Source organism: Pelodiscus sinensis, chromosome 13 (assembly GCF_049634645.1).
Source record: "Pelodiscus sinensis isolate JC-2024 chromosome 13, ASM4963464v1, whole genome shotgun sequence".
NCBI classification, from domain to species: Eukaryota; Metazoa; Chordata; order Testudines; family Trionychidae; genus Pelodiscus; species Pelodiscus sinensis.
Window position 1 is genome coordinate 45,378,749 of NC_134723.1, and position 26,883 is coordinate 45,405,631.

At 51.4% G+C, this 26,883-nt stretch overlaps 1 protein-coding gene across 1 annotated transcript in view; it reads left to right on the forward strand.

Annotated features, from left to right (window-relative positions):
* Nucleotides 1-7,723: 7,723 nt before the first annotated feature.
* HS6ST2 (heparan sulfate 6-O-sulfotransferase 2) overlaps nt 7,724-26,883 on the forward strand; it is a 234,208-nt gene continuing 215,048 nt past the window's right edge. The window contains exon 1 of the mRNA XM_025190873.2: nt 7,724-8,612. Within this exon, the coding sequence (XP_025046658.2) occupies nt 8,110-8,612 (503 nt within the window). The 5' untranslated portion in view covers nt 7,724-8,109. The remainder of the gene's footprint in view (nt 8,613-26,883) is intronic.

A 26,883-nucleotide genomic window follows, 5' to 3' on the forward strand; every position in this document is an offset into this window, starting at 1 on the left:
GAGAAAAATAAGTAACCGAAATTAAAAAAACAGTCCACCGTGACGACCAGGGACTAATGCAACCTGTGCCAAGTCCCCTGGTCAGTCACTTTGCTTTCTGTTACACCCTCAGCTTTGGGGGGGAAGGATGAAGGGGGAGGGCAGAAGCGACTTGGATTTTACGTTTCCTGGGCCGCGGCTCTGAAGCTTAGTTTTATCAGAGGCAGCAGCACAGGGCGACAGGTTTTTAAACTGGCTTCCCTCGCGGACCAGCTCCCACCTGGCACCCCCCGCTGCTGCCTCTGATACAGGCTGCCGGCCCCACCTCGGGGACTACAGCATAGTCGAGCAACATAAGAACATAAGAACGGCTGTACTGGGTCAGACCAAAGGTCCATCTAGGCCAGTATCCTGTCTGCCGACAGTGGCCAGCACCAGGTGCCCCAGAGAGGGTGGACCGAAGACAATGATCAAGCGATTTGTCTCCTGCCATCTCTCTCCAGCTTCTGACAAACAGAGGCCAAGGACACCATTTTATCCCCTGGCTAACAGCCTTTTATGGACCTAACCTCCATGAATTTATCCAGCTTCTCTTTAAACTCTAATATAGTCCTAGCCTTCACTGTCTCCTCTGGCAAGGAGTTCCACAGCAACCACTAAGAATTCATGCGGTTAATCGGCTAGTCAATGAACTGATATTTCACATCCTTAGTGCAGCCCTGCTGCTCAGGGCTGACCGCCTGGGTGGGCAGGAGGAGAATGAACGCAGCGTGGGTGAGTGCAAAGGGAAGGCAGGTGGTGCGTAAGCGCTTAGACGGGCGGGCCAAGTGGATGTGCATTGTACAGCGGTGTGTAGCGAGTGTGTGTGTGTGTGTGTGTGTGTGTGTGTGTGGAGGGGGTGTTCAGTTTTTACTCCGGCGGCTACGTTTTCTGTTTGGCGCTCGGACTCCAACACGGCAGCATTATGGTAGAACCTGGGGTGGGGAACCTTTTTTGGGTAGGGGGCCGCATGCAAGTGAGAAGAAAGAAAGAAAAACACCCAAACTCTCACTGACGTGGCCACTGAGAAGGAGAAAGACCCTCCTCACATTCCCCTCACACACCAGAGGCTAGGGGGGCCCCGGTTAGTACCTTGTGTACTCCAGCCTAGGGTTGCCAATTGGCCGGTATTGACCTGGACAGTCCGGTATTTTTGCCTCCTGTCTGGTAAAAATAGTCAGAAAATACTGGACACCTAAAATGCCTGGTATTTCCTGATTTTTCCCCAGCCGGGAGGCAAAAATCCGGGGTGCTTACCTGGTTCTGAACGGGAGCTGTCTGGCTTGAAGCAGGGAGACAAGATGGCAGACGGGCCTTCTTAAAGGGGCCATTTTTTTTTTTTTTTTTGCTTAACTTTGGTCCCTCCCCTTTTTTTTTTCTCAACAGAATTTTTTCCCTGGTGTTTTTTTTTTTGGAGGGGTGAGGGGTTGTTCAGTATTTTTGGTTAAACCATCTGGCAACCCTATTCCAGCCCCATGGAGGGACAGTGTGTGTGTGTGTGGGGCGGGGAGGCTGGCTTGCCAGTGCTGGCTTCCCAATGCTGAGAGGGGGAGCTGTGAGCCTCAGGGGCTGGATGCAAGCAAGCTGGGGCCTTCATCTGGCTTCCAGCCTTAGGTCTCCCACCCCTGGTATAACCTAAGAGTCTGATTCTATTTCCCTTTCACCCACTTGGTGGGGGGCAGGGAATTTAACGTATTTCGCTGAGGGCTGATGCCTAAATGAGCCTGGTGTCTCCCTTGGTTGCTGCTTGGGAAGCGGCACCGTGGACAACAAAGGAGGCAATGACGTGGAGATGCTCTGTCACCGGCAAACGGCGGATCATTGTTTGTTTAGCCCATTCCAAAATAATGGCTCTGTTGGGAGCATCAGCCCAGGATGCATCCTGCCTTTTATAGCATCTATTAATTTAGCGCCGACATTAGGCCTCCATTATTCCTGCCTTTTAATTCTCCCGCATTAGCAGGTGGGATCCGTTTTAACCCCGGACGCAGCTTCATTATGTCACAAAGCAGCATAAATCCAGCTGGAGAGCAAATGTATTTTTTCAGGCCGACTCGTGTCTGAGAGGGGTGGAGATGAAGCGCAGCCACCGTGTTGTCATTTTAAAGCTTGAATTTCCAAACTCCGTGTTTTCATTGCAGGGTGCAGTTCATTCCTTTTGGAGAGCGAGCGCTACAAACCAATTAACGCCAGTAGTGTCATGCCTAGAATCTGACACACAAAACTGCTTATTCTTGTGAGGGTAAATGTTTTCAAAATATTGGAGACCACTGGAAAGTCAGGAAAGACAGGGTAAGGCACTCCAGGATGAAAAACCTGTTGAAGGCTGCATGTCAATAGTAAAATTATGTCAAGGTGAATAGCAGAAAAGGGATTTTGTGCCCTTTCCTCCACCTTCTTTATAGTGGACAAAAATCTGGTCGATTGTTTTAAGTTGTTTTTCCTTGTTCCTTTCCCTTGTTTTAAGTTGCTTGTTTGTATTAGAAATTCAACTCCAGATTGATTGGCCGGCGAGTAAAATTAAGAGATCGCAAGAGAGAGAAAGCTGAGTAACTGAGACGGAATGGAAGTTATAGTCAGAGGGTTTAAATCTGCCCCTTACTTGTTTTTAGCACCTATTGACCTTGAATGAGTGAGGGAAGAAACCTTTTAGGAGAGTCATCACCTCTGTCCCTTCCATTAAGTGGCGAGAGCAAATTTACGGAGCTGAATACTGCAGCAAAACCAAAGGCAGCCAGAATCGATGCTGAACCTAATGATTCTCAAGTTAAAACAACACAAACAACCTTCCAAGCACAGGCTAAGGTTTAAAGTTCTGTGGTAGGTCATTAATGAGAGGCAAGTGTCTCTGGTAATTAAGTGCAATTCCAGCAGTCACTGCTGAGGCCGGGTCTACATTGAAAGGGTGGGTCAAATCAAGATACGCTAATTCCGTGATGTTAATTATGTAGCTGGAGTCAACGTAACCTTGTGTCAAGTTTTCTCACCGTCCCCACAGTGGGAGGCCAACAGGAGCAAATGCTTCCATCAGCTTCCCTTACTCATCACAGAAGCAGGAGAACCCGCCTGGTGGGGGTGACCTCTGAGTTTGATTTAGTGAGTCTTAAGTAGACCTGCTACATCGAACTCCGGAAGCGCGATCGTGGCAGCGTTGAGCTTCCATTTAGTGAAGACATGGCCTGAGAGAAGAAAAAGAAAATCACCATTTGGTACCCCAAAGCATTTAGCTTTATCCTGAGCCTTCCTACCCCAAGGTAGGGATGTAAGTGACTAGCTGACTAGTCGACTAGTGACTTAACTAGTCACTTCCCCTTCCCTTGCTGCCTCTCTCGGAGAGCTGGCTTAAAACCTGGCTCTTGCTACAGTTCAATGGCGGAGGCGCCCTTATGGACTAATCGACTAGTCGATGCAAATTGCATCGACTATTCAATTATTTGATTAATCTAAATGTAATACCCTGGCTCCAAGGATCGGTGGTTCTGCAAATAAAATGATAAGTGGTCATTTTTTTTGGGTGATCACCGCATGCCCTTCGAGCAGCGGCACCCAACCCGGTAAGCCTCACTGGCACCACGCCAGGAGGCCTGATCGGAATGTGCCTGTAAACACACACAAGATTTTAATCAGTGACAAATCCACAGAGTCCCTACTATTATTATTTGTATTTATAGAACACTTTAATTGTACGCCGTGCTTTCAAAACATGCGGAAAGACAAAGAACACATGACTGGGTTTTAAATTAACTGGAACCCCCGGAGAGGAAAAAGAACAGGATGCTACTGCGCACAATTCAGTGACAACCTCTGCTCCCGGCCCAGCAGCGTTCAGAAAAGGAAGCAAAATGGCAGCATGTGGGATGAACGGCTAGGATGGTAATACTGAACATACACTAATGCCATTCTATAAAACAACAGTACAGCTTGGACCTCTCTAGTCCGGCACCTTGGGGTCTGATTGGTGCCGAAGCAGAGAATTTTCTGGACTACGGGAGGTCAATATTGTCTAACAGCATCACCAACACTGCTGCTTGCTGGGCTCTTAGAGGCATTTTATTTATAAGTTAGAGCTAAGTTACAGCACAGAGCAGTGAGAGCCAGGCCTGGTGGCTGGAAACAAACTTTATGGGACTGTGGGAAACTTGGTCAGACCCAGGATAAGTGGACACCCGGCGCACTCAAATCATGCCGGACCACGGAGGTTGCCAGACCAGAGAGTGCCGGACTAGAGAGGTTCAACCCGTACCAGACAGCAGTTTGCTCACCTTGAATTGAGCAGCCAGTCCTGGGCATCCTATTGCCACAAGGGGAATGCAGAGAAAGACGGGGATTCAGAGATGGGTGGCCACGAAGATTAGGCACAGGTGAAAACGACGAAGACCGAGACTCTTCTGTTGAGAGTCTTCATGCCAGCGGTATATGAAATAGGGGCCATTATGGGGCAAGTCGATCAGGCTTCGAAGCAGAGCGTCTCTGCGTAGGGGACGGCTCCCTGACTCAAAGCACCGAGGCGCCGTGGCGATGGTCAGAGGTAAAAGCGTCATTAATTCGGCCAGCATTGCAGAGATGCCTCACCGCTTGCCGTAGGGTCTGCTTAAAATGTCGACTTGGATTCCCCGGGGTAAATCTCTTCTTCGGTGGTCCCAGAGTTCGGGGGCAGGGAGACCGGAGGGGCATTGCAGGGCACAGGAGAAGTGGCCCTCTGCCGTAGAGAGGAGGTTGGGTGGTGTCTTTCGGGGGGCAGAGAAGACGCCCAGTGTGATTTTCGTGGAGCTGCCGAGGCAGGCAAGGCATGAAGGAGAAGAGACTCTAGCTCTATGGTAGGGCTACTCAATGTTGGACGCTCCGGGGGGCCACAATGATACAGCAAGGGCCACAACTTAAGTGTGGTTGCATATACATGCAAATATCTATGCAAATATATGCAAATAGCTTCTTTCACATGGACGGGCATGAATACAAAAATGAAGGCAAGACCACACAACATGCAGGCCCCATTTCAGTCAGTTCTGCTGCTATTCATAAAATGCAATAGTTACCCCTTTCCACCCATATGACAGCATTTTAATGAGCCATGACAGTGCAGGAACATAATTACTAAAACACATCAGCCGAAGACCATTCTATTGATATTCTATCTAGACAGTGCTGGGTCCTGCCATGAGGGCAGGGGACCGGACTCGGTGACCTCTCAAGATCCCTTCCAGTCCTAGGATTCTATGATTCTATGACGACTTTTTTGTTTTGGCTTCCCAACAGTCCAGGAATTGAGCTATTAAAAGAGTTATCAACCCAAACCGCACCGCGGGCCACAAGCCAACGGGCTGCGTGTTGAGTAGGCCTGCTCTGTGGGGATGGGAACGGCAGTGGGAGAAAGGGCAGCGGGCGATTCTCCCTGGTGGGGAAAGATGGGAGTGAGGAGCCAAGAGAGTTCCTCTCGGAGAGATGAGGCTGAGGGCCAGGCCGGAGAAAGGCAGCGAGGGGGAGTTGGGAGTCCTGGGTGTTTCTCCTGGAGCAGGGAGGAGACACCAAGCAAAGGAGCATCCCAGCTGGTGCTTGTGTGGCCCCGGGGCAGCGGACACCTGTGCTTCACGACCGCATTGACACAGCCATTCTCTGCTCCCCAGGCCCAGCTCAAAACGTCAGCTCCCGCGGGTGCTGTCCCATGGGAGCCGATCAGCCATGCCCCCCCTCCCCCGCCCCCAGCTGAGGCATTTTGCATCCATCCCCTCCCAGGAGCCAGAGCCAACATGGATCCTGCCCTGGTGAAGGAACATCCCTGCCAAACCCACCCTATGGATCATCTGAGAGACACTGCTGGACGGTGCAGGGGCAGCTTCTGAACTGCGGGAGGTGTCTCCCGGAGGGGAACACGGACACGCTGGCTCCCCTCCAGGCTGCTCATGCCTGTTGTTCCAGCTGAGGGGCCCTCCTACGTAGACCAGCGCGTCGGGAGAAGGGCCACAAGCACAGAGCGAGGCGCTCACCTTGGCACTGCGGCGGACCTGGGGTGGCAGGAGTTTGGCACGAGAGCTTTGTGCTCAGATTGCCCCCACTCCTACGTAGGGAGGTCCCACAGGTCCAGGGAGCCAGCTCCCAGATGGATGTAGCGAGTAGGGATGTGACCAACTCTCCAATAAGCCAATGCTTATCAGATAGCCGACACACTAGATGCTCCCCCGCTCCTTCCTGCCTCTATCAGAAAGGGGGGGGGCGGGAGAGGATGCCTCAAAGCGGCAGCACCGCATGGAGCCCGGGGCCAGACCCTGGCTCCATGCAATGCTGCCGCTTTGAAATGCCGCAGGGAGCCTGGGGCCAGCTGGGAGTCCCCGGCTGCACGCGGCATTTCAAAGAGGCAGTGCTGCGCTGACCCTGGGCTCCATGCAGAGCTGCCGCTTTGAAACGCCGCGGGGAGCCCGGGGCCAGCGGGGGACGGTTTGAATCCCCCTTGGCCCCGTGCTCCCCACAGCGCTTGCACCCTGGGGCTGTTGCTACACTTCCAAGGCGGAGGCGCCTTTATCGGCTAATCGAATAGTCGATTATCTAACCGATCTACATTTAACATCCCTAGTAGCTACCCCACAACGTTACAGGTCAGTCGCTGACCCTTTTGGAGCTGGCCAATCGGTGCTGGCCAAGAGGATCCCGACGGTGACGTTCGCATGTTCCAGGGGCCGGGACGTTACCTTCATGGAGAAGGTAGGCCATGACTCCGAAAGGACTGGCATTGCTATACAGGGAATCACCGTCCCACCAAGGGGGTTAGCTTTGGGGGGCCCCACTTGGCCCTTGCTGCCATGGCTTCTGAAAGCAAAATCTGCTGCCTCCCTGTAGCCACCCAGCAGCACTGACCCAGGGCGTCCTCTGAGGGCGGGGCATAGCTAATCCACATGCCCACTGGGTTTGGTGTTTGCAGGTGAGCCCCTGGGAAGGAAGGGTTAACTGAGCAGCAGTTTTAAAGCAGGGGGTGTGGGAGTGGAAGGGGGGAGCACAGCCCCATGGCATAGCACTGGGGCCCATCCCGCCCCACAAAAGGACCTAAGTGGGCTCTGAGCCTGTCCCATTGGGGATAGGCTCTGAGCCCCCGCCCCCCCCCCCCCCCCCCGCAGACCAGGGGCTGCAGGCCAGACTCCCCAGTCTGCTCCAGTCACTCATGTCTGCGCTGGGAGGACGGTTTGGGCACAAGGCTGAACGAGATCCGGGAGGCGGCGGGCTGGGGGTGAGGCTGGCCAGGGAACAAGGGGAAGGCGGGGCTGGCTAGCCACGAGGGAGGGAAAGGGTCTCGCTTCTGGGGCAGGAGCAGTCAGCTGGGGGCTGCCTGGGCAGTGCAGAGGGGGCAGGCGGGACCCAGGCCCCTAGCCCTTGGGGGCCACGCACCACCCCACGGGTCGAACCCCCTCCTAGACGAGGGCTGGCTCAGGCGGGGTGGGGGGCCGGGCCTGCCTACCTACAGGGGGAGACCCTTTCCCCTCTGCCCTGCCCGCCTGCGCACGGCCCAGCGCGGCTCTGACTCCGGAGTCGTATCCGGGGGAGGCTGGTAGGAGCCGCGAGCGAGAGTTTCCCCGGGGCGCACGGGGAGGAGCGGCCGGAGGCTCCGGGGCGCACGGGGAGGCGGGGGCGGAGCGGGCCGGAGGTTCCCGGGGCGCAGGGGGAGGAGGCGGAGCTGGCCGGAGGCTCCGGGGCGCAGGGGGCGGAGCTGGCCGGAGGTTCCCGGGGCGCAGGGGAAGGAGGCGGAGCTGGCTGGAGGCTCCGGGGCGCACGGGGAGGAGGCGGGGAGGCTCTCCGAGCGCAGGGGGCGGAGCTGGCCGGAGGTTCCCGGGGCGCAGGGGGAGGAGGCAGGGGACGTTCCCGGGGCGCAGGAGGCGGAGCTGGCCGGAGGCTCCCGGTGCAGCGAAGGAGGCGGCGGCGGGGGAGGCTCCGGGGCGCAAGGGAGGAGGCGGCGGCGGCGGCGCGCTGCTGAGGCTGCCGGGAAGCGCACGGGCGGGCGGAGCGGATGGAGGCGGCGGCCGGGGCCGGGCGCTGGGCGCAGGGCGCCCGGGGCTGCTGGCGGCGCGGGCGGTGAGCGCAGCATGCGCCGGGCGCCCCGCGGCCGCCATGGAGGAGCGCGCCCCGCGGCTGCTGCTGGCCCTGCTGCTGCTCTGCCTCTTCGGCGCGCTGGCGCTGCAGTACGTGTGCCCGGGCAGCCGGTGCCAGCTGCTGCGCGCCCTGCGCCCCCCGCGGGCCGACCCCTACCGGGCGGAGGACGAGAGCCCGGCCCGCTTCGTGCCCCGCTTCAACTTCTCCGCCCGCGACCTGCTGCGCCGGGTGGATTTCAACATCAAGGGCGACGACCTGATGGTTTTCCTGCACATCCAGAAGACGGGCGGCACCACCTTCGGCCGCCACCTGGTGCGCAACATCCAGCTGGAGCAGCCCTGCGAGTGCCGGGCCGGCCAGAAGAAATGCACCTGCCACCGGCCGGGCAAGCGGGAGACCTGGCTCTTCTCCCGCTTCTCCACCGGCTGGAGCTGCGGCTTGCACGCCGACTGGACCGAGCTCACCAACTGCGTGCCGGCCGTGGTGGACAGCAAGAAGGAAGCCAAGCGCAGACCGTCCAGGTGAGCTTTGCGCGCCGGCGAGCGCAGACGGGGAGGAAGCCCCGTCCCCCTCCAACAAAATGTGAGCCCGGCCTCCTGCTGTTCGGCCCTGCTCCTGGAGGAGGCCTGGTGATTCCTCAGGCGGTGAGATGGGCGGGGGTTGCCCCCTTTCCTCCCCCCAGCCCTGTGAAAGAACAGGTCTCCTTCCCTCTGGCCAAGGGCTGGGGAACCTTTTCTGGGCTGGGGACCCACAGAAAAATCAGTGGGGGGTGCACACAAGTGGGAAGCAAGCAAACCCCAAAACCTCACTGAGGTGGCCCGGACGGAGGAGAAAGACCCCCCAGTCCCTTCGCACAGCAGCGCCTGGGGGGGGGGGGGCAGGCTAGTAGATTGCATGTTCTCCAGCCCTACGGGGAGACGGTGGCCAGCCCCAGTTCCCAATGCTGAGGGAAGGCCCTAGCCTCAGGCAGCTGGATCCAGGCAAGCCGGGGGCTGCATCCGGCCCTGGGGCCGCAGGTTCCCCTCCCCTGCTGTAGCCCCTGAAGGGATCCCAGCGTGTTCTGTTCCAGGCATTGCCCGGGTAGGAAACTGCAGCAGCACAGCTCCTTAGTGGACACACCAGGGAGCTACTGTTACCGCAGCCTGACCCACGTTCAGGAGCCCAGGAACAGCTCTGCTGGGCCAGCCTGGGAGGTTTGTTTTTCAGCCTTGTTTGAGTTGCCCGGGGACAGGTGTTTTGGGTCCTTCCCGGGAGTTGCCATAAAGGTGTGTCGTCGTTGCAGGGTGCTGCCCTCCGCACCGGGCAGCCCTGTGTGGTAGCTCCAGCGAGAGAAGGCTGGGGCTTTGCGGGCTGGCTTTGATCGGCTCCTGCAGCCGGGGGGGCCCGTCCAGAGGATGCAGCCCCAGTGTGAACAGGGGAACACTGAGCAGTGCTCACCCCATAGCTGCCTAGAGGCTGGAATAAAGCCTAGTTGTTAAGGTCGAGCTGCAAAAGCTGGACCCCTTTAAAACTTTGGGGGGGAGGGGAGGGCTGCTGCAGCCAGCCGAGCCAGCCAGGAACTGCTGCCTTCGCTCTGCTTGGTGGGAAAGGTTTTCTCCGATCTCCCGCTGGCCGATTCTGCTGTGGCGCTGACAATGGCTCTGTGGCTCCCAGAGGGGGAGTGGAACAGTTACTGCATCTCCTTGTTAATGTGCAGCTGGGCCCCCGAGTCCCTCCGTTCCCAGTGGCTGTAAGCGGAGCCAAGGATCCTCAGTATGACTAAACCCAGCGCCCCCTCTCCTCGAGTCTCTATGGTGAACCGTCCTTGTGTACTGAGCTGCTGCCTTATCATCCCCGAGCTAGCCCGTAAATGATGTCAAGTCGGGCATGTTTGCGAGCGGCATGATTTTTCTATGCCTTGAGCTCCGCACAAATCAACCCGGTGCTAGGCGCGGCGAAGCTCCTTCAATCACCGAAAGTGTTGCAGCTCCCCTTGGGGCCGTCCGCCAGCTCCAACTTGGCTTTGGGTTTGGGTGGCCCGTCCGCGGCGTGCTCACGTCTACCCTGTTCCTTCCACCACGTGCCTTTGTCCTGAAGACGCCAACTTGGCCCCTGGCAGTTTTGATATTTAAACCCGGTGAACTCTTTTTCCAGAGATCCGCTGGGTGGTTCTCGTTCCAAACCATGACCTAGCTCCAGTCCTGGAAAAGATCTGTGGGCTGCGAGTCAGCTGTGACATATTAAAGAGGTGGCACGTTAGTAGCATGTAGGAACATGTTCTGGTATGCCTAGGAATATGGTGTAGCAAGTAGGTGCAGGTAATGAATTGTTTTTCCTTGCATATCTCGGGTTCCGATTGCTCAGAGATTAGTCTGGTGTCACTATTAGACTAATGGCCGATGCCCGTGTGTGTGTGTGTGTGTGTGTGTGTTTGTGCGAGGAGTACAGTTGTATTTCACACCATCTGCACAGTCAAGTCTAAGCACAGATTCATTGGAAATTGAATGCAGTTTCTTTTCAGAATTTCTTTTATATAGGGCGACACACCACTGCCATCTAGTAGAAAAATGGTTCACGTCGTCCTCCCCCTGTAGCCAAGCCGCAGCTAAAAAAGTCTTTTAGCTGTTAGGGTGGGTCTGCTTTGTCTTCCCTGCTGCTTTTAAATGCCATCTAATCGCATTAACATTAAGAATTAATTACTCTCCCTCTGGATCTACCATGGCCTTAGCTGCTGCTTTGAAGGATCCTAAGTCTTCCGAGTCAGCCGGGTGTGGAATTCCTTTGACCCGTTGTGTAAATGTGTGTGACAGCTTGGGTGACACAGCGGTGGAGGAGCACAACAAGGGAGCACTCTGGTGTTGCGGACGACCTGCCAGTTGTCCCCTGCAGAGGGGCCCAGTCTGCAAAATTCAGAGAGAGATGTGAATTCCTTGCTTTTGATTCCCTCCCACCCCCAAAGACGAGGCTAGTCACAGACAGGGGTATGGGGTTGCTCTTTATGGGGCTAAGGTTCTGGTACCAAATAATTAGGATCTGAGTCTGGATATGACCCCACTTCCCCACCGGTCCATCATGCACCGGGTGGGTGTTTGGGGTCACTTGTGTCTTGCCTGCGGAATTACAGGACATCCTCCAACTCGAAACAGGCATGTTAGCTGGCTTGGGAGCGTGCGTTCTACTAGACGGTTCAGAGCAGCGCGACGGATGCTGCGTCGTTAGCGCTGTGTACAGCCCGTCACCATGACCTCTGAGTGGGGATTGAGCACAGGCCAAAGCTGAGGGGCGGAGGAGCCGAGCAACGCCGCTGCCCAAAGCTCTGATGCTACTGTAGCTAGTAGCGGCCTACTCTCGAAATGTTGTTGGTGTGGCGTTTTACATAACCATTACCCGGCCTGCTTCCTAGCTACAGTCTCTCTCGCAAGGTCCTGTCAGGCAGCTAATTGGACTGTGGCGTCTAAAGGTTAAAAACATTGGAACACAAGAGCCTTTCGAAATAAACAACCGGCCCTTCAGAGCCGCCATTTTATTATCGCATGTTAATTTATTTGGTGCTGGAGCAGCGCCCGGCTGATGAGTGAGTCGCCGACCTCCGCCAAGCACCCACATCAGAGAGAGAGAGAACAGCTCGTTGGGGAGGAGAGATTGGCTCCCTTCCGAACGTAAATAGGTCTGTTGAGAGACACTGGGGAAGTATTAATAACTAGAAGACTTACCCAATGTTGCCTGGGGGGCAGCGGCGACTGTGCGGCCCGCCTGCCAGCTTCTCCCCAGGGCAGCAAGAGCCACGCAGCTCTGGGGCCAGCCTGGAGTGCGGGAGAGGGTCGGGGAGGCAGTGTGAGCGGCTGCTCCGTCAGGATGACCAGAGCGGCAGGGGCTGCACTGGCCAGCGGCTGCTCCTGCCCCCTTGTGGTCATCTGCGAGTATAACTCTCCCTGCTATCATACCCCTTCCCTTTCTGTTTGAGGCGAAACTTAGTTTCATGTGCATCCCTTTGTCCTGGCACAACCGGACCCTGACCTTCTTGTACGTTTTAAGAGGAGGAAGCTGCCTATTGAATTGGGTGGTTCCAGCTCTTATCGTTTGGGAGGAGTTTGTGAACCGACAGACTCACAGGCAGACGGACGCACTAAGTCTCTAATATAGAGAGTAGATACTTAGCTATGAGCTCTGTGCCCGATGCACTTGGGTCATAATGGTGAATAATCTCTAGGTAAACGTGGGCTGAAGTGGATTCATCAGTCCGAATCCCAGCTCAGGTTTGTAGTGTATCAATGTGGGTAACGAGCTGTCTGAGAGTCTCACTCTAGTGCTGTTGACACACGCGTTGGGCAAATTCAGACCAGATGTACGCACCTGGATGTATTCTTTCCTAGAAATGCCTGTGCGTGGCCGCATGTTTGCTCATGGCTTGAGTTAATAGTCTCGTCTGTGTCTGCAGTCAGCCAGAAGAGGGTTCTGTTTGGCAGTCTTTCCCTTGTTCAAAAGTGGAGCGCTTCGTTCGGCTCTAAAATCCAAATGGACGCTCTGTGCTTATCTAAGAGGCAGCGGCAAATGCTTAGCAACCGAGGTCTGCTCCAGTGAGATCAGCTGCGCGGGGTCTGATGCGTTCCCGGAAGAGTCCTCGTTAATTGGATCCATCGGAAAGAAGACTGTGAGTTCCAGACAGGCCTATTAAAATGGCGGCCGTGGGCCCCAGAACTTTCATTGGGATGAAAATGAAGAGCGTGTCGGAGCGTATGTGGCTCATCTTGGAAATTATTGCCTCGGTAATGGAATTAGGCCTGAGGGGGACACAGAGGCTGTAAGCAGAGGTGGCGGGAAACGGCAGGACATGGAACAGGCCGTTGCCACAAACGCAGTGTTGGAGGGCTCCGGCCTTGCAGCTCCATGGCAGCCATTCGAAGCCGTATTGTTGGTCACTACCTACCTCAGGGGCTGATTCCTCTGCTCAGCTTCTGGGCTTGGGGCTGCTAGTTTTGGCTGCCCTTCCCCTGCTTATACTGAGGCACTTCTAGTTCTGCTTCACTTCCGCCCCGCAGAGCCCTCTCTCCAGCTCGCCTGGCCTCGGGCCTTCCTGCTTCTCTTCTACCGGACTGCCCCTGCCCCTCCCAATAGAGGCTGTGTCTGAAAGGGGGACGTTAAATTGTGTGGAATTAAGTAACCCTTGGCTCCTGCCTCTTCCCCCTCCCCACCACGCTGCTGCCTCTGATACAGAAGCAGCAGCAGGGGAGAGGCAGGAGGCTCCCTAGGAGCCAGTGCGCACGGGGATCCAGATTTTACACCAGCTCCCTGTGTGTACCAGGAGCCTGCATGTGACCGTGTACACCAGGCCTGGAGTACCTCAGGTCCAGGGGGCTAGATGTGGCTCCCAGCTTGCCTGGATCCAGCCCCTGAGGCTCAGGGCTTTTCTCCCCCTCCCCTCAGCAATGGGGAGTCCGAACTGGCACTCTAGCCCCCCTCCCCGCCCCACTGCGGAGTTGGAGCCCACAAAATCTACTAGCCTGAGCCCCTCTAGGCTTTGGTGGGTGAGGGAAATGGGGGGGAGTGTCTTTCTCCTTCTCAACTGGGGGCCACGTCAGTGAGAGTTTTTGGGGGGGGGGTTTCTCTTTCAAGTACAACCCCCGACTAATTTTTTTCTGTGGGTCAACGGCTCCCGACCCAAATTCCCCGTCTTTGGTACATGCAGTTACACTTTCACAGGCCTAGTCAGAAACCCTATTCACCCCTCGCTCCTAGGAGGTGCTTCTTCCCGACCAGCCTCTGTCCAGCTGGAGCTGCTATTTCTTGCCTGATGCTGTATCCCTGGTCACTGCACCTAACCTTCTCCCGGCTTGTAGGGTGCTACGGGGCCTCACCTCCAGTCTGGCTCCTGTGCTCCCTAACGCCCCCTACTGGCCCACAGAAGAAATGGAGGTTCTGAAGTCCTTGCCCGGGGCCAACCGTTGTGTCTCACCACAGAAACGCGGCAGCAAATATCAGGCTGTTTCAATACACCAGCGCTTCCCCACCTCCCTGTCCAAACGCAAGCTGCCTGGAGCTAGCAGGGGACCTGGCATTCCCAGCACAAGGGCTGCAAGCGACCCTGGCGGAGCTGGGTAGATGGGGGAATCCCTCGCTCACCCCGGAGGCCTTGAAGGCACAGAGCAGGGAGAGGTTGGCCTGGCCTGTTTTTTGGAAGAAGCAGGCCCGGGAAGCCCTGAGTTAATCAGCCCTGTGCTGAAAAGGTGGCGGGGTGGTGAGAACGAGGAGAGTTAGAACAATGAAGGCAGGCAGTTATTTTGGCTCCCTGGGGGCTGACTGGGGACTGCTGGTTCCAGTTCCAAAAAAAACCCTGGCTCCGCCGCAGCCTAAAACAAATCTGTTCAGCTTCTTTCCTTTTCTCGCCACACCCTCTGCACCCTGGCTATGGTGGGGATGGCAGGAGGGGGCAGGGAATGGCTGCTCTTTCTTTTGGGACCCTGCCATTTTCTGGGATTCTCTGCTCCCTTCTGTCCCTGGTGGTCTCCTCCCCCCACCCGGTACCACATTTCCTCTGCTCCCTTCCCTTCTTGACCCTCCCTCCCGATCTGGTGCCGCCTCCTTCCCGTGGCCTGTCTCTGTTGCCCCCTCCCCACTAGGGATATTAAAATGTGTGTCTTTTAGTAACCGTGTAGCTGCTAAACATTTGATACAGAGGCAGCAGCCTGGGTGGGCAGGCAGCTCCCCAGGAGCTGGCTTAAAAGTCAGCTTCCTATGTGGGCCAGTTCCTGTCTCCCTTCCTGCTGCCTCTGATGCAGGAGCAGCAGTGTGTGTGGGTGGGCAGCTCCCTGGGAGCTGGCTTAAAAGCCAGCTTCCTATGTGGGCTGGCTCCCCTCACCCTCCCCGCTGCCTCTCATACAGTGGCAGCAAAGGGGGGTACATGTAACCATGGGGGTTAACCGATGAGCCCAGGCTTATCAGTTAACCGTGTACACAAGTCCACATTAGCATTCCTATTCCACCCATGGACAGAAGATAAATTAGAGGGAACTTTGCTCCTCTCCGAGCTGCTGAGGGGGCCGCGGCTGGAGCAGACGTTTCAGGGCCTGAACGGTGCAGTCTCTTGTCCGGGGGGATATCCAAGCTGTCTGGCATCTGTGGGGGAAAAGCGAGAAATGTGTCTTTGCCTGGTCATGACTGCCTGACTGGCTTGGGTCACTCGAATGATCGAGGAAGTCTCAAAGCCTTTGGCACGGAGACCTGAAGCAGGGGCCAAAGGAACGGGGTGTGAGACATGCAGAACAGAGCCCCTTTGCAGCCCAGCTACTTCTTATGGAAAGTCTCCGCTTCGCTTCATGCCGGTAGTAAATCCAGTGGCACCATTGGTAAAAACAGAGTGCGTGTGTCGAGACTGTAGGAAATAAGTCTGGACACTGTGGATGCAGTGAAAACAGGCAGAGGATTTAGTACACAGAGTGCTGGTGGAGTGTCCCTCAGCTCATTAAGCTGGTGAACACTGCTTTAGCAAAACATTACAATAGATTATATAGGGGGCTGATGGGCGGAGGGGAAGCAATTCAATAGGTTCTAACAGCGAAACGAAATGAGCACATAAGCCAATAAGCTAAGAAAGATGACATAGCATCTCCGCCCATCGTCAAACACACACCTGATCTCTAATACAAGTAGTTTTCCTTAACAAGCTAAATAAGCCAACATCAACAGAGGATTAAATGGCGACTTTTGCCTAGTTAAAGGATGCTGCGTCTGTGATGGCACCTCGCGCTGATGTGATCCATGAGTTTATGGGCCCATTATCTAGGATTAAAGCAAAACATGTTAGCAAGGTTGGTTTGGTATCAGCTGGTGCGACCCCTTGGAATGTGGTTGCCAGGGCGACTGTGCCTTCCCAAGGTCCCTCTACTCAGGCTAACTGTCCGTTTGTGAGGTTTCCAGGTTGCGAGGTTAGAGGCCCATACAGGATTTCAGAATTTGAATAGGGGTTCTTAGCGAAATACCATGGACTGCCTCAGTTTACCCTAAGACTGAGGAAGGTAACGACCTTTGAGCAGATCCACAAACTGATTCCCACACAGTGAGGCGGGGCTTTGGTTTTCTCTCTCCTTGGACTGCTGTTGGGGTGGGCTGCATCGCTTCCGATACAGGCAGTGTCGCATCCAAGCCAGACGGACAGTAATTGAAAGATCAGTGGCTTTAGCTGGCAGAACCTCTAACACAAATGGGGTGTGTGTGGTACTGTGAAGCCAACGAACGAAAGGCTCACGGTGATTCTTGCAACATCTTGCTTTCTCTGGTGGCCTCCATCCAACGACAGGCCTGACCCGGCTGAGTTTGAGACCGTGGGGCTGATATTGCATGTCGTAGCTACCCTTCTGAGGTGAAAATTCATGGCTGTTTGTGCATTGATGAGTGTCCTTCGTAGGCGTCGGTCGGTTGTCAGGAGAGCTGTACAACAGACCCCCCCCCTTGCAAATCCGCTGAGGTGTGTGTGCGGGAGCTTGTTTGCTCACAAAAAAGTTACCTTAGAATTTATATTTTGCTCATTGCCACGATTGCTGAGTGGCCTTACGTGGCCCACAGTGTCACTGAATCTGTGATAAGCGCCGGCTCTGCCCATGGCAGGACGGGAGGGTGTACGGCATAAGCCCCCCCTCTCGGGAAGACTGCATCAGTGAGGACGAGCCAGTCTCTCCGTAACAGTGGTGAGGCCGTGTAGGGTGGACCTCAGGGTGTGGACGTGGAAGTGCCAAACGTATTGTGACGGGAGGGGGGCGGTCACTGAAGACCCCTTGGGGTTGCTTCCCTATGGGCTGACAAAGCCATTGACACTGAATCACTTCAGCTCTGAGGAGAATGCGGCTTCAGGCCCAGCTTGCAGGAAACCCACTCCTCAAACGGGGTCTGAACCCCAAATGAATCGCTCAGGCAAGCCCCCTTTCACACTGAAGGGAGGCTGTACACACTGAGGGCTCTCCCGGGTAATGCTCATTTACATCTAAAACTGTTCTTATTTCAGCTAAACCTCTAAGCCGGGAAGATCTTTTTGCCCTGCAGTCTCTGGTTAGCCCCTTAGGTGCGTCATGCCAGCCAAAGTGCAAGAGCCTGAAAACTTTGCATCCTACATAGACTTCCTTTTGGGCGGGAATTCATCCATGGAAAGTTACCTGGCCAGACACTACCAGTTGGGGTGGTCAGATGACTTCCTAAGACCAACCACTGCTTAGACTTCAAGGAAAAAAGGGGCCATTTACAGCGATCACCCCGATGTTGAGGGAAACTCCTTTGATGGCTTCCCTTTGTACGTGCAAAACCATAAACCATTCCATACTCCGTGGCTGCGTCTAGATTGGCATGATTTTCCGGAAATGCTTTTAACGGAAAAGTTTTCCGTTAAAAGCATTTTTGGAACATAGAGTCTAGATTGGCATGGACGCTTTTCCGCAAAAGCATTTTTTGCGGAAAAGTGTCCGTGCCAATCTAGACGCGCTTTTCCACAAAAAAAGCCCCGATCGCCATTTTCACGATCGGGGCTTTTTTGCGGAATACAAATCTGAGCTGTCTACACTGGCCCTCTTGCGCAAGAGCTTTGCGCAAAAGGGACTTTTGCCCAAACAGGAGCAGCATAGTATTTCCGCAAGAAGCACTGATTTCTTACAGTAGGAAGTCAGTGCTTTTGCGGAAATTCAAGCGGCCAGTGTAGACAGCTGGCAAGTTTTTCCATAAAAGCGGCTGATTTTCCGGAAAAACTGGCCAGTCTAGACACAGCCTGTATCTCTAACTTCACACACAAGAATGCAACATGCACCAAAATGAGATGCACAGATCCAGCCGATTGTGACGTTAAAATTGAGAGGCGATGTCAGGTACTTTGTCCAAAGTATCTTTGAGTTAGGTATATTTGTATCCATAAGTCAATCTCAGAAAGCACGGAGGGGGTGAAAGAATCACACGTATTAAATGTTTAAAAGAAGAAATTACCACCTGCTTTTAAGCGGGGCTTACTGCTTTAAGTGGGTGTGTGTGTGTGTCAGGGGAAGGGGAGGTCCTGTGCCTGGCAAACAGTATTACTAAATATCGAGCAAGGAAGCGGAAGGTTCCCGTTAGGCACCGTCTGACCAAAGCTGCTGCTCCTAGATTAGGATGCTTCACTGCACGTACTTTTTCCAGACTGTGTTCAGCACTGCAGGGCCAAGGGAAAGAACCCTAGTAATCCCATGCTCCAGAGCTTACCAGCACGTTCAGGGCAGTTTCTCTGGCAGGAACATTGCTCTGGGACCTGCTCAGCGTTGGGTCTCGTATCTAATAGGGCGATCATCAGCTAATAGGGCGATGGCTACTATAGGATCCCACATTGAACAGGAGATAGTAGCTGTCTGGCCTTTGTTTCTGAGGTGATCTCAGACTATTGACAGGCCCGGCCAACGAGTTTGCGGGGCCCAAGGCAGTGCACTGACTGCGAGGTCCAGCTGGTGGATGGCGTGATGCAGGCCGGGCCACAGGGAGCAGGGCTGGGGAAAGAACCCCCCTTCCCTTCCCAGCCCCACCCTTCCAGGTGCGCTTTGCTCAGGCCACAGGAGCCAAGTCAGCCCCGCTCTCTTGGGCTGGGCAGCAAGTGGCAGCAGCCGGTGGTGAGGGCCAGGAGCAGCAGATGGAGCATGGTGCGCCCCCTGGTGCTGGAGTGGACAGGAGGGAGTGTGGGCAGAGCGGACTTCAGTAGGGCTCTATCCCATTGGGCAGCGTGGGAGCGTCTTCGGCCAATCACTTGTAGCACAGGGACCTGCAGGTGAGGGGCTCAGTGTAAGCCTTATCCTACGGCTGGGCCTGACTATTGAAAACGAGGCAGGAAGGAGAGAGAAGAGGGGGACCGAGAAAAGGGAAGTGGAACATGGAAGGGAAGCAAAAATGAAGACGATGAGCAAAAACGTGTGCGTGCACACGTAGCGTTAAGGTAACCGTATTTATTGTGTCTTTAAACCAGAAGGACCAGACCGTAATAAAGTCTTATTACATAGGGAAGGCTCAGTGACTATTAAGTGCAGCTGTTTCTGGGGTGGACCATGGCAGCTGTTCTATTAACAATGATAAACGGTTTCTAGTAAGGGAAACGAACAGTATTATTTTCCAGTTGAAACAGCAGAGTCGTTTTTAAGCAAGCAGATGTTGTGTCCTGCTGCATGTTGGAGTTTGGCCAGACATCAGATGTGACATGCCTGTCCTTGAGCGAAGCACTGGGAAATTCTCAAAAACCGACTTTCTGTTTTGCTCATTTGCATGATCATTTCGACCATCAAACACGCATGACTCTCACATACAAGAGTCCCAGCGCAGTCATTGGGATCTCATCAGGCCTAGCTGGCTTTTGGTTTGACGACTCAGTCCAATGGGAGCTGCTCCAGCTGGGGACGTGGGAAGGCAACGAACGAAAGGTTCAGGGTGATTCTTTCACCATCTAGGGTTTCTTTGGTGGTCTCCATCCAACGACAGGCCAGGCCTGATCTGGCTGAATTTGAGACCCTGAGGTTGATATTGTTTGTCATAGCTACCCTTCTGAGGGTGAGATTCTTTTCTTAAACAGAAGTTCTCTGGTTATTCTTCGGTGTTCAGTTAATCCCATGGTTGGTCCTTGCAGCTGATGTCCATGGCCTTGATAGCAAAGTTGAACATTTTTTATTCCGTTCTCTGCTTTGCCAGCGTTTTAAAATGCAACTTTAGCTGATGGTTTAAACAGGCTCAAAATGCATGCGCACTTTGCATAAGATGTGTATTTATAATTTGCCATCCTTCTGAACTGGGCAGCCTGTGTTACAGGGCTATGAAATGTACTTTGAACTCAAGCGCATCGCTAATAGATACCTTTTTTATGATAGAAGACAGGGCCGTTTTCCGTTCCGCAACTCCGGCGTCAATTCTGACGTGCGCTCCCTGAGATGTATTGGTCCCTCATTTATGTAATCTGAATGGTGAAGAATCATGTTCCGCGCTGATGTAAATGTTGGGAAAAGGGACTTATTAGTAGGTTTGATTGCTTTTTAAATTTGACTAGCCGGGATGCACTGGGATGCCTTGGAGAATTGGCCTGTTTCTTGTGAACAGTTCAATGCCTAATGAATCACTTCAATGTACTTTTCTGAAGGAAAGCAGAGCAATTTAGATGTGCAGTGCATTGATTTACATCAAATGGATTAGGCCTCTGTGTGCAATCCCCGGCATTAATTTACTTTCTCCAGCAACTGTAATAATAAAGACAGTACTGCAGGACAGGATCAGCTCAAATGAACTCCTAGAGATCATTGTAGCTTTCCGCAAAAGTGGAATAATAATCTACTGCAGGAAATCAAATTGGGGAATAGAGTTTTCCAAAATTGCTTATAATCGTGGAACAAAGCTACTTTGAGCCTGGTTAAAAAGTCCACTGAATACTGCCAAGGAACTCATCTGTGGATTCCTGTTTTCAACCCCGTGCTTTATTGAATCGTGGGACCTTTTTTCTAGCATGGTGGATACAACTAACTTGGTTCTAACCAATATATACAGTGCAATTAAACATATTCTTCTCTTTGTTAGGATTGCCAGATGGTTTCAACAACAATACCGAACACACTTGACATTACGTCACAATCTACATGACATCTTATTTAGAAAATACTGGACACTTCTATTTTCTCATCTATATTTTCTCAATTTGTTTCCCAAACAGAGAGCTCAAATACTGGACTGTCCAGTTCAAAACCGGACACCTGTTAGTATTCCTTTAAGTTTCCTAGAACTTGTCTAAATGTTATGGTGAGGGTTCTCTCTTTTTATAGTGTTTACTTTGATAATGTTCTTTCTTGTCAGATAATGTCATTGAATGATCTCAGATGAAGGAAAAAATGAAAATATCTGAGATTTTGGCCTCTTTTTCAGTCCAACTGTTCTAATTGGGTCTAATTTCTCTTAAGGTTCCTGGAGCCGCTGGAATCTTTCTTAAAGTGACTAATGAGTCATGGTACAAAAATCTGCTGCTCAAGTCGGCGTGAGAACACGCTGTCAGCAGCAGAAACATGCTGATTAAAGCTCCAATTGTGTTTCTTTATTTCTATAATGTCCGATCTGTCACAGTTACCACACTCGCCGGCTGGAATCCTTTCTAAACCGGCCAGGAAGGCAGAATGCAGAAAACTGGCTAGTTTCTTATCAAACCCCTGAACTACAGACATGTTATCTTTGCTTTGTTTCATTAAATAGAGATTATTCTTAGTCCAGGAAGCTATTTTGCCTCATTTGGAATTATCCTTGCGCCGTGTTTTTTAATACTTGAAGGATAAAAACCAAGATGATCATTAAATGGTAATAAGAATTGCCCTTTGAGGGGATTGAGTGAGATATAAGACTCCCATGTCTGTACAAGACACAAGCAATAAATAAACCAAAACTGTCTTAGGACTCTGCCTTAAGCCACTACGGGTCGGCTTCCATTATAAGCCAAATGTACGGGGGAGGAATTCTCATGGGATTCCTGCCTGAATAAGGATTTGACTCTAATTATAAAATGTGATTGTGAGCTGCCTGCCCATTGAAGCTGCTAACACAAAAGATTTCCGAAGATACCTGGACTTATTTCTATTGGCTCTGGGGATTTAAGGGCACGGCACAGATAAAACAGTAGTGAGAAGTAGGCTGGGCTTGGTGCTTTGCCTTTGTCATGTAAGAAAGGAGCTGTTTGTTGTTCTGATTTCTCCGTTGGGGGGGGGGGGGGCGGAAGAATCTTGAGGTCGTAGACGCCCCGTGCTGATTATTTTTGAGATTGATTTGCTGATGCTGGCAATTGTACAGTGTGTTCTGAGAGTAATAGGGCTGCACCGAATTATTCAGGCGTTCTTGAAATGAATAATATTTGTGATGAGTAATATGTAGCAGACTCTGGTATTTCTGAATGATTAACCTAGTAAAGTTCTTCTTAAGCAGACATGAAGAAATGATTTAATTTCCACTATGAGCACTCTGTAAAATTAATGAAAGATAATTACGCTCACTAATGTGAGACTCGGAAGCCACAGCAATATTTTTAGTATGTAAGTTTATATTGCTGGAACAAACATTGTATATTTAATCCCTTCGGCGTGTCTTCTCCAATAGAAATCCCAAGGCCGAATATTTTAATATTTTTGTTGGCTGTTTATTGAAAAGGTGAGAAGATCTTTGGTAAATCGTAACTGACACGGTTGTAGGTCTCTTGCACTCTCTCTTTCTGCATAGGGATGTAAGCGACTAGTCAACTAGTGCTGTGACTAGTTGTTCGCCCTTCCCCCTCTTGATGCCTCTGTCAGAAGCCGGTATTTTCTAGCAGGAGTCGGTGCTGGGGGTAGCTGGCTTGTTTTCCCCAGCATCGTCTCCACCGGAGGCAGAGGAGGTAGAGGCACAGTGGGAAACGGCGCGAGCGGGGACTGAAGCAGTCTTTGCTCACACCGCTTCTGCTGTGATTCTGCTTTTGAAATGTACAAGAGCCCACTGCACTCTTGCTATAGTTCAAAGGCGGAGGTGCCATTATAGACTAACCGAATAGTCGATGGAAATCCCATCGACTATTCGATTAATTAATCTATGTACAAGAGCCCACTGCACTCTTGCTATAGTTCAAAGGCGGAGGTGCCATTATAGACTAACCGAATAGTCGATGGAAATCCCATCGACTATTCGATTAATTAACTAATCTAAAATGAACATCCCTATTTGGGGACATATCTCTTTGGATGGTACAGGCTGACCCTCTCTGATCTGGCAACATCCACGGTCCAGTATGATTTTAGTTAGCTGGATGTTCCCTTATCATGGGTGTGACCAAGTTTCCTGCGGTAAAGTTTGTTTACAGCCAGCAGCCTTGGCTCTCAGTGTTCTGTTATTAGAGCTGTTATTTAGATCTAATTTATCCCTAAATGTCTTCTAACAGCCCAGTAAACAGTGACAGTGTTGGTGATGCTTCTGGATAATATTAATTCGGCACCGGTCCGGTCCTGAGGGTGTCAGACTAGAGAGGTGTAAAAGCCAGTTGCTTGAGTTAATGCCAATTAGCAAATGTTAAGGATGTTAAATTTAGATTATTTAATTAATCAAATAGTTGATGGGATTTCCATTGACTATTAGATTAGTCTATAAGGGCACCTCCGCCTGTTTTCTAATTTGACTCTTCATAGCAATTTATTCTTCGAAAGATGGGATTCATTGAAAATATCTGTTTTGCATGTTTAGAGCTTTGAGGGAACTCTCCGGTCATTCGAAAATGCCTTGAAAAATCATTAGCAAGGTGCTGAGAGACCTACGTATCATAAGATTCATTAAGATGAGACTCAAAACCTTACTTTTTTCCTATTTCCAGCCACTCTTATTTTTGATGAGATACGAACTAAATATATGCAGCACACAGAGGGAGAATATTGCAGCTTTAACCAGCCTGGCTCATCTCTGTAAAAGTGCTACGTAAGAGATACCTTTCAGGAGATCTCGGTAGCAATGCTCTTAATTTCCTACAATCAAAAGGATTGTTCGGTTCTGATGCTCTTGGAAGTCTGAGTAGCCTGAAGAGCAATCTGTCACTTCTTCCATTTGGTAGAAGGTGAGTAAAATATTGCCTGGCTTCCCGCAGAGATTAAACAGATACTGTACTCGTTTTTTAAGATACCGTGGGATACAATCCGATTTGTTGAACGAGATCTGTGGTCTAAATAGCCGAAGATTGGAGGTGCAATTCTGTAGTATTGTTTCATTTTCCTAGGCCATCTCTTGCGTTAGGGAACAAATAATTGGTGCAAAATGCTATAGAAGTTGGTGTGGGTTTTTTTTTTTTTTTTGTGATCAGAGCCAAAGAAATCTTAGAATTCTATTTCTTTCACATCACCTTGTTTTGTTGTGGAATTGAACAAGACAAAATCCCTTTGGTAACTGTTTGAGGGGGATGTTAATAAACTCGGTAGAAAACCTACATCTGTTTTTTTTTTAAATGCTGCAAGTTTTGGGCAGAGAAGCTTCATCTGTGCATTCTCGATACCTTCCGTATTTGTCGTCTCCTTGCAAAGCCTTCTGGGAAAAGCTATTCCCTGAAGTAATCTTGGTCCATTCCAGGCCTGATCGCTTCCTGTGGTGTGAACAAATATGTTCTTCATGATGCTTTTTGTGCTTCATTGGGAACCAGCATGAAATGACTTTCCACATCCCCGTGGCAATAATACACTAAGGACCACCGTTCACTTGTCATGGGCTCGATTGCAAGAGAGAACACTAAGTAACTAAGATCCCGATCCTGTGTTGGTTGACTTTAGGGTGCCGAGCAGGTGTTATCGGTGACACGACTATTCAGTAGTCACTGGTGGGCCCGGCAGCCAGTGTGCTCCTAGCCCCACTCACACGAGTCCCCTGCCTCCCTGCACTACTGCCTCTGACTTTTTGTCTTGTGTACCCCAAGTTTCACCTCACTTAAAAATGACAATCAGACATAACAATACAAGCAGGTCATAACCACACTGTTACCGAAAAACTGCTGACTTGCTCATTGTTATTATATCATTATAAAATAAACCCATTAGAATATAAATATTATACTTTCATTTCAGTGCATAGTACGTTAAGCAGTACAGAAAAGTCACAGGAGGAAATCACAGGCTATGTCTATACTACGTCCCTCTTTCGAAAGAGGGATGTAAATTAGACCTATCGAAATTGCAAATGAAGCCGGGATTTGAATTTCCCATGCTTCATTTGCGTAATGGTGGCCGCGCGTTCTTTTGAAAAAGGGCTTTTCGAAAGTGAAACTGCCGTTGAGACGCAGTTCTTTTGGGGGGGAAAAACCCTTTTTTTGAAAGAACCGGTAAACCTCATTTTTTTCAGGCATTACGGTTCTTTCGAAGAAGGTTTTTCCCCAAAACAACCGCATCAAGATAGCGGTTTCACTTTTGAAATACCCGTTTCCGAAAGACCGCACGGCTGCCATTACGCAAATGAAGCGTGTGAAATTCAAATCCCGGATTCATTTGCAATTTCGATCTGTCTAATTTACATCCCTCTTTCGGAAGAGGGGTATAGGTTAGACATGCCCTTAGTTTGTACTGACTTTGCCAGTTGTTTTGTTGTAGCCTGTTGCACAGTTAGGCAAATCTCCAGATGAATTGATGTTCTCGCTGGAAGACCTCTTTGTAACTGGTTGAGAACCACCGGTCTACACTATGGCTGGGATCATGGTCTCCAACACGAATAGACAGATCTGCTATCTCTCCTCGAGCTACTTTGCTAAAAATAATGGTGCCGAAGTAGCCCCCAGCGGTCCAGGCAGGCTTGTGTTCAGGTGGCTAGCCTGAACTATGGCTTGTGTTACCCCCACAGCTACACAACTATTGTAGCATGTGCTAGTGTGGTTCTGTCTACTTAATCTGGGAAGCATATACCCACCTATGGTTCAGGACACACACAGTGAAAGTACAAGTTGAACCTCTCGGCTGTGTCTAGACTGGCCAGTTTTTCCGGAAAATCAGCCGCTTTTCCGGAAAAACTTGCCAGCTGTCTACACTGGCCGCTTGAATTTCCGCAAAAGCACTGACTTCCTACTGCAAGAAATCAGTGCTTTTTGCGGAAATACTGTGGTGCTCCCATTCGGGCAAAAGTCCCTTTTGCGCAAAAGATCCAGTGTAGACAGCTGAGATTTGTTTTGCGCAAAAAAGCCCCGCTCGTGAAAATGGCGATCGAGGCTTTTTTGCGCAAAAGCGCGTCTAGATTGGCCATGGATGCTTTTCCGCAAATGCTTTTAACGGAAAACTTTTCTGTTGAATGATTTTTCCGGAAATGCTTTTCAGTCCAGAACAATCTCATCCAGAAACATCTGTAGTCCGGTGTGATTTTAGTGAGCCGGATGTCCACTTTTCATGGGTATGGCCAAGTTTCCCACGGTTCCATAAAGTTTGTTTCTAGCCACCAGGCCCGGCTCTCCATGTTCTGTGTTGTTATTTAGCTCTAATTTACCCCTAAATGTCTTCTCAGAGCCCAGTAAGTAGTGGAAATGTTGGACAATATTGACCTCCTGTGATCCGGCAAATTCTTTCTTTCAGAACCGGACAGGTCCCGAGGGTGCTGGACTAGAGAGGTGCAACGAAGTGTGAAACTCAGCAGTATATTTTTATCCCGCCCTGGCTGAGTGAGATGTGCCCAAAAAAAACAACAAAAAAACCTGAAAGGCAAAATGAACTAGACTGAAATACTAAAATAGCTTTCACATACTAAAATAAATCATTGTTAATACCAGCAGCGATTGCCTGCTGTTCCTTTAACTACTGGTTCTCGGTTGAAAACTCCGGTTGATTCCCCAGCTTTGTTCGACATGTCACAGCCCTCTAAACATAAGTAGTGGGGTTTTCTTTTATGTGTAAGACTTTATTTTTCCCATTTAAATGAATCAATACTAGTCTTCACCTGCATAAAGAGTAAAAGAGTTAACCAAGTGCTGAAAATGTATAAATCCATGGTGGCTTTCTGAAACAATATTACCTTGCATGATACCTTAAAAGTGCCATTTCTGTATATATTTAATTGCAGTTTCCAACTTCCGTAAGACGGGGAATGACCAGGGAATGTGTCAAACCAGTGAAATGCGGGAAAGAGCACAGAGCTAGTTTTGACTAGAAATTAGCCTAGGAGAGTTGGCGTAAGTGACTCCGTGGTGCCAGTGATGAGACTGTCTTTTCAGAGTGTTCAAGGACGACTGAATTTAGACTACAGCTGGTATCTCTTCCTCTGGTGCCAAACTGTAGGGCAGACAGGGTGGCCTAGTGGGTGTGGCACTGGACAGAGAATGGCGCTGGATAGGCCTGAGTT